Consider the following 13482-nt stretch of genomic DNA (forward strand, 5'->3'; position numbering starts at 1 on the left):
CAATAAAAAGGCTCCAGATGGAAGTAGAGAACTGGTTGAGGCCACACCATGAATAACCATATACGATGATAAATCAAGGATCTCTCCGTACCTCCATAACGACGTGAAAGGAAGGAAAACAGCATCAATAATTGCATAATTACGTTTATTATTAATTATGCATTAGAATGTAGCTGTGGTATACAATACCGGACGGACCAAAAGGCCCTTATGGAATCGAATTAGAGATCATGTTCAAAATATCTGTAAAGGTTTTAAAAATCATAGTGTATGGAGACATTTTGCCACAGTGCACAATAAAGATCCATCATGTTTAACATTTTGGGGAATTGAAAGGTACCATCCACATTGGAGGGGTAGTAATAAAATTCGGTCTTTTAGCCATAATCTTTTTGGATATATGAGCTACAGACTTTATATCCAAAAGGTCCCAATGTCGAATTTGATCTTAATTGTTTTATTAGCAATATGTAATTATTTGTTTTTTAAAAAATATTTTTTATTAATTATTTAGATTAATTTAGTATTAATAGATTTTTGGGGTATATAATTTTTTCACTACTAGAAGGGGCTTTATATATTTTGGTATATATATGTTATTATTATTTATTTCTGGGGTTTCATATAACTTTTTCACCACAAGATGGGGTTTAGGATTATTTAATACACTTTGGGATGTCATATTTATTTTGACCATTAGATGGGGTTTATATTCCACAAAAAGTTTTATAGGAGAAGGATATAATTAAATGGTTTTTTTTATTTTTTTTTATCATTTTTACCATTTATGTTGATTGATAGATGGCTGGGTGTGGGATTTTTTGCTTTTAGGGGACATTTAGTTTGTCCTTGGGTTCTTCGGTGTCAAATTGGCCTGGTTGCTAAAGCTACTGAGCTGTATATATTTCCTGTGAGTGTCACTGGGCGGCCTTTCCCTGAGGAAGGTGGCGTAACGCGTGGGGCGGAGCTTAGTGACGTCAGTTTCGGTCACGGACTGGACGTTACATGCTGTACTCCGATCTTTGCCAATTTTAAAATGTGAGTGTTTACTCTGTGTGTGTTTTTAATAATAAAATGTTATTATGCAATGGGATGCTGTTTTCCTTCCTTACATGTCGTTATGGAGGTACGGAGAGATCCTTGATTTATGATTGTATATGGTGTGCCCTCAATCAGTTCTCTATTGCCATCTGGAGCCTTTTTATTGAATCCCTATGCTTGGTTGAACTATAATATTATATAGGTCCATTTGATGAGGTGAGCGGCCATCCATATCCGTAGGTGGTGGTGCACTTATTGTTGCGGTGGAGCACTGTCGTTTTGGAACACGTTTTTTCAAGCTCATTTAGGCACAATATTGGATTTGAAGATTCACACTATAAAGACTTTGTTTTTCTTTTTTATCATTTTATTGAGTTTAATGTGTTATGAGTTAGAGCAACACTATTACTTTAGACTTTGAGCTATATTGTTGGTTTAGAGAGCATCTAAAACAGGAACATTGAAGTAGTCCAGACTAATTTGAAAACTGTCATTGAAAAACTAACATTTAAAATTTATTTAAAACGAAAACAGATAGTAAATGGTAGTTTTAAAACCCCAGTCAGTGTTTTATTTGTCCTCATGACCTTTGTGAGCAGGACAGAAAGTGATGAGAATTCCAGAATTTTACAGTTGTCCCTGGAATAGGAATTGATCAGAAATCTTCCAGTTAGGACACCCCTTCTAGCAAAATCTGTCTAACAGTTTCCTCCCACGCTGCAATTTTTTTATCTGATTGATGAGCAATTCAATACAAACAATTGAATCTGCAAACAATCGAATAGGCATAACATCTTTTCCGATCAATTTAAACTCTGTTTCGATCAGATTCAGTCTTGCACAGTAGATCAGCCAAGGCAGAAAATGACTGATCGTTTTGCATTAATCTGCATCACTGAGATGCTTTGTTCAGGAATATGATCATATTGTGATTGATCAGATTATGAGACTATATAGTGGAAACAAAGATGCAATTGATAATTTATGATTGTAAATTACAGTCTTATTTTCACTATTGATCAAAATCCGCTTTCCTTTGTGTTATATTGATCAAATGACTTGTCGACTCTAGATAGACTATACCTATGAGAAAAGATCGATCAGAAAATAAAACAATCATTTATTGATACAGTTGTGTTCAAAATAATAGCAGTCAGACATCACTAACCTGATCAATCACTGTTTTTGGTAGAAATGATATTTCTACATGGCAAATAATTTACTAGCAGGTGTAGTACAGTAATAGAAATCCAACAGACCCAACAGTCATGACATGCATGCTGCTGATTCTGTGTAATTGAATCACTAATTGAAAGAGGCATGTTCAAAATAATAGCAGTGTGGAGTTCTATTAGTGAGGTCATTCATTCTTTGAAAAACAAGTGGCAATTATTGCCCTTATTTAATGTTGTACATGCTGGTTACAATGCATTTCTTTCTGAAATTCCGAGGAAAATGGGTCGTTCCAGACATTGTTCAGAAGAACAGCGTACCTTGATTAAAAAGTTGATTGGAGAGGGGAAAACATATAAAGAAGTGCAGAAAATGATAGGCTGCTCAGCTAAAATGATCGCAAATGCTTTAAAATGGCAACAAAACCTGAAAGATGTGGAAGAAAGTGAAAAACTACCATTCGAATGGATAGAAGAATAGCCAAAATGGCAAGGACTCAGCCAACAATCAGCTCCAGGAAGATCAAAGAAGGTCTAAAGTTACCTGTGAGTACTGTTACAATTAGAAGACGCCTATGTGAAGCCAAGCTACCTGCAAGAAGCCCCACTGTTGAAAAAAACACATGCTGAAGAGGTTACAATTTGCCAAAGAGCACATTGACTGGCCTAAAGAGAAATGGCACAACATTTTGTGGACTGATGAAAGTAAGATTGTTCTTTTTGGGTCTAGTGGCTGGAGACAGTTTGTCAGACGACCCCCAAACACTGAATTCAAGCCACAGTACACTGTGAAGACAGTGAAGCATGGTTGCGCAAGCATCATGATATGGGGATGTTTCTCATACTACGGTGTTGGGCCTATTTATCACATACCAGGGATCATGGATCAGTTTGAATACCAGAGAATAATTGAAGAGGTCATGCTGCCTTATGCTGAAGAGGGAATGCCCTTGAAATGGGTGTTCCAACAAGACAACGACCCCAAACACACCAGTAAACGTGCAACATCTTGGTTCCAGACCAACAAGATTGACATTATGGAGTGGCCAGCCCAATCCCCGGATCTTAATCCAATAGAAACCGTGTGGGGTAACATCAAAAATGCAGTTTCTGAGGCAAAACCAAGAAATAGAGAAGAACTGTGGAATGTAGTCCAATCATCCTGGGCTGGAATACTTGTTCGCAGGTGCCAGAAGTTGGTTGACTCCATGCAACACAGAACTCCATGCAAAACTGTACAGCAGTTCTCAGAAACAGTGCTTATACAACTAAATATTAATGAAGTGATTCAAAGGAAAGAAAACATTTTTCAGTTTACATAGTGAATGTTTGAGTTTGTAAAGAAGAATACAAACACTGCTATTTTTTTGAACAGTCTAATATTCACTTTTCTTCAATGTTTTTGGAGGAACAACACAAATTTGATATATTTTTCTTCATGTTTTGATTTGGAATAGAATGCGTAGTGTTCCCAATGCATTTGTGTGGAAATAAAAGCTATTAGAAGGATTTTGAGCTTTATTCACATTTTTCAACACACTGCTATTATTTTGAACACAACTGTACATGTATGGCCTCAGTAAGAGGGAATTTTTCTCACTTTGGAAAGTTTTCATCTGTTTTTGCTGTCCCTGGGACAGGAAGTAAAGTAAAATTTCTCCCATTAGACAAAGTTTGCAAAAATAAAGCTTTCCCACTCTGTCCAGAAAATGTTGTCACTTGGAACACCACAGCTACTTTTTTAACATCAGTGTATTTAATTTTTAATTAAGCAAAGTAGAAGTCCAGGCTATTACTAACTAAACTTAGATATGATCCCACCCCACCTTCTAAATCCTATTCTGATTACCCTGTGAAAGGAAGATACTCATACTTACCTATTCTGAAGGCGCTCTGGTCCACTCACAAGATCTCCCCAGCAGCCAGATTCAGGGAAGAGGAGAGATCACCGACAACAGTCGCAATGGCTGTGCAGTGACGGCACCCTTAGACTTACTATGGGGCATCCATTGTCGGCTGTCCCTCCTCTCCCCTGAGGCCGCCACTGGGGAGATCATGTGACTGGACTGGAGTACCCTCGGAATAGATAAGTATAACCATCTTCCTTTCACAGGGCAGTTAGAATAAGATTGAGTCCTCATGCACACTTGACATTTTTACAGCGGCTGTTTTTGGCTTTTGACGTTTTTATTTCTACAGCCAGTAAACCCCCCAGCATGTTATCCTATGTGCCCATGCACACATAGACTGTAATCAACGTTTTTTTGGCAGGGGGGTTTTTTGGCTGAAAAAAAACAGAACTAGTGGGGTTCTACAGGAGATATTTAGCTGTAAAAATGCTCTAACGCTGAAAAACACAGTAACATGCAGCAAACCGGGGTTTTTGGACTTTTTTGAGCAGAAAAAAAAATTTTTTGGTTAAAAAAAAAGGCAGCTAAACACCAATGCAAAAAGAGGTAAAAAACGCAGCAAACCAGCGTTTTTGGACTTTTTTTGAGCAAAAAAAAAATTTTTTGGGGTAAAAAAAAAAACGCACCTAAACGCTAATGCTAAAAATGCTGAAAAACTCAGGTTTTTAACGTGACTTTACACAGCTAACGTTACCAGCGTTATTAAAATGCCCAGTGTGCATGGAGCCTTAGAAGGGGGTGGGAGCAGGTTTAAAGTGGAACTTCAATCTCTCAATCAATATTGACTATTTATTTATTTATTACAGGTACTTATATAGCGCCGTCAATTTACGCAGCACTTTACATACATATTGTACATTCACATCAGTCCCTAACCCTCAAGGGGCGTACAATCTAAGGTCCCCAACTTACATTCATACATACTATTTTGAATCCTTATGCTCATTAGTAAATAGATAGGAAAGTATATCATATTTACTGATTTTAAACAGTTTTTTACATATCTTTAGTTACTTCTTAGTTTCCATGCCTAGGCAAATGTTATAAATCCCAGGAGCCTTAAGGAGGGAAGGAAGGGTTTTCTCAGCTAAGCACACCCTCCTGCCTGCTTGCCTGAGGTAAAGACAGATGGATTCCAGGAAGTAAATGCTACATGACTTATTTGCCCTTACTCAAGATGGACGTGGCTAGAAATGCTAGGGGGTGTTTTTCAAAGTGGTTTCTCAGTAAAAATAAAGCATGGAGACATGGATGAATGTGTGAGCTTGCTTTGAATATTAAAAATAGCTTAAATAGCGCTTTTGGTTTGTGGTGCTCACATACAGTGTAGTTCCGCTTTAAACTTAGTTAGGAATAGGCTGAACTTCTACTTTAATTAAGAAAAAGGAAATATGGGTATTTGCAATGTAAGATTTTCAGATTATGGATGTTTTTATAACAAAACAACTACTTGTTTGTAAAAAAAAAAAAAAGAATTTTGATCTCAGACATTTACTGTTCATTTTCTACAACAAGCAAGAGCTCTTGACAAGTACACAGCTGATAATTCTCTCAAGAAAGATGCAAGGTGTAGAATCACACATTTTTTTTTTTTTTTTTTGCTGGGGGCTTGGTCATAATGTAAATTCACTTTTCAGAGATGGCAGAAAGAAATAGCTGAATTATTTAAATGTAATGAGAGGAAGGCTGCTGTAATTCTGAATCCCTGTGCTCCTGGGCAGAAGATACGGAATCGTGGTTCAGGACTGTACTTTGCTCTGGCAAATGAAGCCTTGTTGCTCTTCATCTTTCATGTGGACAAGGAGGAATCAGTACTGCTGTCTAGTTTCCGCCTGTGTTTCATCTACTGGAATACAACATGTGAAACATAATGCCAGAGGCACTGGCAGGAGCACACTAATATGAATTGGCAAATAGGTACAACTTTGAGCACTTTAGAAATTGTACTTGTTATCATTTGACTCTACAGCAAATACCAGAATACTTTACTAGTAAAACGTGATTCGCATTAGTGTTGTACCATGTGAGTTGATAGAGAAAATGTTGCACCATGTAAGTTGCAAATAAAAACTAAAGTGGTAATAAAACCAAAAGCAAACATTTATTATCATAAATGTTTATCATCACCAGCATCCCATCCCTTTGTTTACTGTGCTGCGGAGTGGTAAATGACTTGGCCCACAGCTGACTGGACCAAAAAATAGTGTTCCTTACACAAAACCACTAGAAAGAAATCATTGTGCTAAATAACAGAAAGAAACATAAAGCCTGTCCTGTCCTGCCTTGGTATCCGGTGTGCAGTAGTTCCACTGCCTGTAGGGCTACTCCAGCCAGTTTACTTGAAATGCACCATGAACTACAGTATGCTCCTATGTGAACAGGCACAATTTAAAAACATGGTATTTTCATTGTTGAGCCAGGAGCACTTCACCTACAGACATTCTCAGGCAGGTTACCTGTATCCACATCCCTAGCAATAAAGAAGAACTGTGTCTGGATCAGTGTTTCTCAACCTTTTTTTCAGTCAAGGCACCCCTTAAAATTATGGACAGTCCTGAGGCACCCTTTAAAATTATGCACAGTCTTTAGGAACCCTATTCTAAAATGGGGTGCCTCAAGACTGTCCATAGTTTTAAAAGGGCACCCCCTTCTAAAATGTGAAAAACTGTTCTAATAGTTTTATATAACACAGCAACATCCACACATGTAGGACACCCAACATTAGAGGTGATTTATTCTTCCAAAGCAAATACACTTTTGCACACTGGTACTGACTAGTAGACTAGTATTCCAGTGTTTCTTTTCTCCCTCAGTTTTTCTCCATCACTAAGCTAATGTGACCCCAGCAATGATGGAGAGGGGCAGGGGAGGGTCAAACTAGGATGCTCTGCAGGTAGCTGACATCCTCCTTATAACTGATGATGTCATTGGTTGTCAGAACGCCAGAGGCTAGAAGTTCGTAATGTTGCACAATGAAAACCTGTGGCTTTGTGTAGCTAAAAGGCAGGCTTGTTCAACCCACTGGCTTGTTTACAAGTTCTGGGCAATTTTTAGAGATTTTGCCAGGTCACCCTTGAAGAAACCTCAAGGCACCCCAGGGTGCCTTGGCACCCTGGTTGAGAAAGGCTGGTCTGGATTCTAGTCTGACCTCTGGTCACAGTAAGCCTAGTGACATTGTTCAGAGACTTTGATAAGTGCTGTCTACTTCTATATGTGGGTGAAACCATTGTATTTTACCATTGAAGTTGTTTTTAACATTTAGTACAATATTCTGTGCCTGTTGCTGTGTTCTTACCTGAGCAGCTTGGAAGTTCTTGTTCATGATTTGTACCAGGTTCCCCTAGTGACCCTGATATGCCACTTTGCTGTGGAGCATTTGTGAGTGCAACACTTATGTATACATCATCCCAGTGCTTTCACATTTAAGCAGCTAGAGAGATCAGGGATTGGCTTGTTTTATCGTTCTTTTCCTGCTTGTAAAGAATATCTAAATAACTTAGTGTTCATAGTCTGGGCACAGGTGCATTTTCAAGAAAACCTGTACTTAGCTCATGCAGGGCAAAGCAACAGATCTGATTTAAAGCCTCCTACCCCAGCAGACACAACTTGGATAAGGAGAAGCATGTGACTTGCTCTCCTTTCTTTCATATGATAGCACTGGCGCTTAGTGATTGGCCCAGAAATATCACATATGGGCAGGGAGACAGTCCTTAGGCCTGATTCAAAAAGGTGCACTGTGATTTGGGTGCAGCTTGATTGTATTCACATTTTATATGTGGTTTTAGGTGCACATGACTTCTTTTAGACAGTTAATTTTCTGAAACGCATCAAAGATGCAGCATGCGGGACTTTGATGTGCTTAATGAAAATGCATGGTCAACAAGAATGCAGCTAAAACTGCATGTAAAACGTACATAAATCTTGCTGCACCCAAACCGCAGCGCATCGGAGTGAACCCGGCCTTAGCACTGTACAAGCAATGACAAGAGTAGCTTGGAGATTAAACAGGGCTTCCTTTTCTCTCTTCAAACAGCTGAATGAAGCTACAGAGTAATATGCAGTCTAAGCTCACTGCTGACTCCTGGGAAGGTAGTCAGCCAATTAAAGGTACCTAGAAATTAGAACGGGAATTTTTGTTTGCAGAGTACTGTTGCCACAGTTGTAATTTGATTTTTTTTTTGTAGTGTTATAATGTCATTGTTGGGTGTAAATTGAAATTAGAATAAAAAGATAAATGTAATTGCATATTGGCTTGCATAGAAATTTATTTAGGTTATATTCATTTTTTCAAAAAAGTGAAATTCTCCTTTAAAGGAAAGTAAGCACTTCAAAATCATTATTTTCAAGTTTTTAACATCAGATAGAAGATTTAAAGGTAGGTCTTGTAGAGTTATTCACCCTGAGGTCATCACAGAGGACAAGGGGGCACTCTTTACATCTGGGGGAAAAGAAATTTAATCTCCAAACACGGAAGGTTTCTTCACAGTGAGAGCTGTGAAAATGTGGAATAGACTCCATCAAGAGTTGGTTCTGACCAGCTCAGTGGATTGCTTTAAAAAAGGCCTGGATTATTTCTTAGATACACAGAATATAACTGGATACTAACATTTATAGGTAAAGTTGATCCAGGGAATATCCGATTGCCTCTCGAGGGATCAGGAAGGAATTTTTTCCATGCAGGAGCAAATTGGATCATGCTTTGCTGATTTTTTTGCCTTCCTCTGGATCAACTGTGGGTATAGGATTATATTTTTTTTTTTTTTTTTTTAATGGTTGAACTGGACGGACTTTTGTCTTTTTTCAGCCAGACTAACTATGTAACTATATATGTCTTTCATATATAAGCCTATAGCTGATTGGTTCTTATTGTCCTTCATTGGCCAAGTCACAGTTCATATGAGAGCAGTCATTTCATCTATAATTTCATGTCTTGATTTAAAACATTTCTTTTTTTCTCTCTTTGTATTAAAGCTTTGACTTTTCTTTTTTATTACAACTTCACTCCTATAAATTGAACTTCACCTGTATTACTTTTTGATGTCGATCTGATCAGGTAGACAATAATGTAATCCTGTCAGAATGTAGCCAGGACCGACACTTTGAAGTAAAGAAATAAGTTACTGAAAGGCACAGAAAGCTAGAGAAACACACAATTGTTAAAAAAATCTCCCAACATAGTGCTTGATCTTTTGTATCCTGTCAGCAAAGTCTAGCAGAGCCTCCTCATCAAGGCATGACCTCCTTGTCATCCCTGGATTGGGGCAACAGTGTGATAGGTCAGGCCATGAGGTTATTAACTTACTTTGTGTTCTCTTCATAAAAAGAAAACAAGTCCTTTCATCGGGAGCAATTAGGTAGAATTAAAAAAACCTATTTGGTGTTTTTCTTCAAATAATTAATAATAAGACAGAAGAATAGATCTTCAGTACTTAAGAGGATCAGCAGAAAGAGCTAAAGAAGGTGACAAATTGTAGTCTATGCAATGATATTTGGGTATACTCTTCTTGACCATATGACCATAGTCAGTTGGCATTGTATAAAGGTCTTCTATTCAGTTATAGGAACAACTGATCACTAGCTTCAATTAATTAAAACTGTTAAGACTGAAGATACAGCAAGATCTTGTAATGCATTCAAGCTGAGCTCCAAACACAAAAAACAGTTCTTGAACTATATTTCTCAATAAGCACAAGGGAAGAAAATACCAGTGTTTGCACCAAACGCCTTTGTAAACCCAGTTATTACCTTGTAAATGTAGCAATGACATCATCACTATGTTGTACTTAGCCTGTGCAGACAGCCCCCCCCCCCCCGGTCCCCTCTTTACTTACCTCTGGTCAGCTGTCAGCATCTCTACAGCCATTGAAATCTCCGCTCTTCTCCATCATAGAGTTGTGGTTTTGCACTGTTTTCCCTTATACTTGATCTTAATTATTTGTTATCTAAGCCCTGTGTAAGTACATTGTGTAATATAATCTATGTTATGCATTGGTTCTCAGCAGTCAAATAATTGGAAAATTGTGTTACCTTGTCAGCATTTCTCTTAGACATTTGGCAGTTAAGCGCCTTTGAATAAAGCTTACTGAACATTTACTCATATTGTTTCTTTGGCATTTTTCATTATGTGTGTGACTGAAAAACATTTTGGGCATTGCTTTCTAAAGTGTTAGCAGTTTATTAATAAAATGTTAATGTTTCAGTTCCCTGTTGTCAACCTCAGAGTTGGTGAGGCACATTACACTATGAAATTAATTAACCTGTCTAACTTTGAACTGTCATTTTGCTTTCAGGATTCTGGTGGAGTGAAGAACACATTATGTGGATATCAGACACTTGATAAAGAGGTAAGACAAACACTTTTTCTCCAATATGTAGATAAACAAAAAGCCTAAAATAATATGAAAGTCATAATATGAAAGTCAATGTAGTGGCTTGCTAAAATATTTTAAAATGCAAGTCAAAGATCAGAAAGCCTATTCACCAATCGTATTAATGTGTCTTAAAGTGTTACTAAACCCAGGACCCTGCATCCACTATATCAGGTCTCCCACAGTACAAAGAATATGTAAATGCTATTATTTTAGTAAATATAAACTGCTAAATACCTTTTCAGCAGTTAGAGGAGTCTTATGGATTCTACCAGTGTCCATCCCAGCACTAGCTAAAGCTTGTAGGATGAGTTTTCTTTCTGCTCTAGGAGGATGCAAAACCCCTGACCTCTGTCTGACCAGTGCTGATTGGCCCTGTGCGGATCACATGCGCTCTCGCAAGAAACAAAAAAAAACTCTCTAGCAATACACACCAAACTCAGCATGTGCAAAATGCCTATGGTTCAGCCTGTCTTATCAGGAGATAAGAGGTGGTCGCTTGAAAAAGGGGAGGAACAGAGGAGAAAGGAGAAGACTGCCTTTTTACACAATGCAGAAGGTTAACCCCTTAGGTTCCACAGGCTGATTTTACTGTTGTGGGTTTAGTAACACTTTAATAATTGAGCTAGTGCTCAGAAAGCTTTCAATTCAAAGCAGCCCTGCAATTAGGGGTTACCATCACTGATGGTTCCAGGTTGAGATACTGATGTTTGTGGCTAACCAACCGGTCATTGGGTCTGCCTGAACAAACTGCTCGAACAAACTTCCTTCTCTTCTGATGTTGACAATGACTTGACCTGCAGACTGCAATGAACACCAGAATGCTCAGTATGGAGCACTATGTGTTCATTCACAAACAGGAGACATAGCAAAAATGGTGACTGATCTTTACTAGGTCTTCCATTATGAATGACAGCATGTACAGAGCATTCCTGTGTTCATCCATGGGGTCAGTCTAGGAAAGACTTACGGTACAGGTTTATGGTTGCTGAAGCCACCAGAAGGGAAAATTCCATGGACTTGCGTAAGGATTACTGATCTGGCAAGCTGGATGCAGTCTTGTTCTGACACAAGCCATATGTTCATGGCAACAAAAGTGTTAAAGGGGCATTACCTATGAATAGCTATATTTCAAGTATCTAAAGTTTAGTCAAAGCAAGTGCTATCTAAAACTCACTAATTGCAAAATTATGAGGTCAGCAAATATGTCTCTTTCAGAGAGGTCTTCGTAAAGCCCTTTATGGGTGAGTCAAAGTGCTCATGATGTATGCCTTAACGTATTAAGGCATAGATTAAGGATAACTGTCCTTCATTAAATATATCTTTTCTTCTTGAACCCAGGAATAGGAATCATCCAGTTGTTCACTTGACAAACTATGATATAAAAACTGTGTATGATAAAATTATCCTTTCTTTACCCTTAACTGTCAAATGGCAGTTGCTGAACTGTGCCAAATTGAAAAATAGAACAAAAAATAGAAATATAAAAAAAATTTCTCCTTGTTAAGAAGCAATTTTATTTTAGAAGTCAATATAAATATAAATGTAATCTGTGTTCTGGTACTAATGATGAAGTAGATGCATATGATCCCATGTGATGACTTAGAATAATGGTCTCTTACAAGCAATCAGAATTTAATAAAGTATTAGATAATTAGTGCTGACATTTCTGGGGTCACCTTGGCAAATTAGGCAAATGATCCTATCTCACATAAGATTTTTGTGCATATGTCAGTTGGGTAGACTGTGAGAAAGGAAAAAGGGGTCAGCCTTTTGTGGCAACACATGAGAGCACAGAAACAGGACATTCTTGTTTATTTAGCAAAGCTTTGTCTTTGCATATATATATTTCAAGGATTTTATTCAGTTTCAAATGTACAACGGTTCAGACATGTACAGCGGTATCACATAACGATCATACAGCGGTAACAAAAAGGGAGGCAACATGCTTCCCTAGAAGATGAAGAAAACAAGAATTTAACATAATCAAATTGTCACTTGAACAATCAACCAGAAGGTGACTTATTTTGCTCTAAGCATATGAGCAAAGGAGATCATGTAACGAAAGAAAAAAAAGGGGGGGGGGAAAGACAGTAAAATATTCAAACAACATTAAAGGTGTAAATCCCCTGTCAAGGGGAACAGTTAAAGCAAGAACATGAGCCTACTTTTTCATTATACAGCAAGAATTGAATTCTGTGTTTTTACCCAGTGGTGGGGGGGGGGGGTGGAGAGGGGTGAGAATGAGATTGGACAAATGGAAATAAGTATGGAAAGGAGACAAATCCACCTGCTCCTGTGGGGAAAGAATGTTCAGAACATCAAGCAGTCGGTCGCTTGTCCCCCTAGTTGTGTGTAGATTGGTCTCGCTGATAGTCCGCTGAGTCTAAATAATGTAGCCAGCAAGCCCACGTGTGAGTAAATTTAGTTAGAGTGTCATGCGTTATGTTGATAAGCTCCTCCATTTCGGCTGTGTGTTGGATATGTTGGAACCATTCTGCAATGGTCGGGGGGTGCTCTGAATTCCATCTTAATGGAATGCAGCATCTGGCTGCATTTACTAAGTGCATAACTAGATATTTATAGTATACAGAGCGAGGGAGGGACAAATGATGTACGAGATATTGTGCTGGTGTATAATACAGGGTGTATGTAGCAATTTTAGCAGCAAGATCGTGTACCTTTTTCCAAAATGGTTGTAATTTTGGGCATAACCACCAAATATGTAATAGAGAGCCTAGTACAGAATCGCATCTCCAGCAAAGGGGGGAAAGAGAGCGGGAGATTTTGTGAAGGAGCTCAGGGGTTCTGTACCAGGCCGAAAATAATTTGTATCCTGTTTCTTGTGTACTCACATTCACAAATCCTTTGTGTAGATGAAACAGGACACGTTACCATTCGTCTTCGGAAAAATCTAGAGACAGGTGCTGTTCCCATTGCTGACATGGTCTACCGGACTTCGGTGAAGTTTAGGGTGCAGAAGGGAGTAGA

The 13482-nt window shown here is 38.2% G+C and overlaps 1 protein-coding gene across 1 annotated transcript in view; it reads left to right on the forward strand.

Annotated features, from left to right (window-relative positions):
• The window catches only part of LOC149452321 (tetraspanin-15-like), a 216357-nt gene that overhangs the window by 187407 nt on the left and 15468 nt on the right, over positions 1-13482 (forward strand). Inside the window, exon 6 of the mRNA XM_089689499.1 lies at positions 10414-10467. Within this exon, the coding sequence (XP_089545625.1) occupies positions 10414-10467 (54 nt within the window). The remainder of the gene's footprint in view (positions 1-10413; positions 10468-13482) is intronic.

The sequence above is a fragment of the Staurois parvus genome, unplaced genomic scaffold (genome assembly GCF_062004578.1).
Source record: "Staurois parvus isolate SC_StPar_1 unplaced genomic scaffold, SC_StPar_1.0 ptg000479l, whole genome shotgun sequence".
In the NCBI taxonomy this organism is placed as follows: Eukaryota; Metazoa; Chordata; class Amphibia; order Anura; family Ranidae; genus Staurois; species Staurois parvus.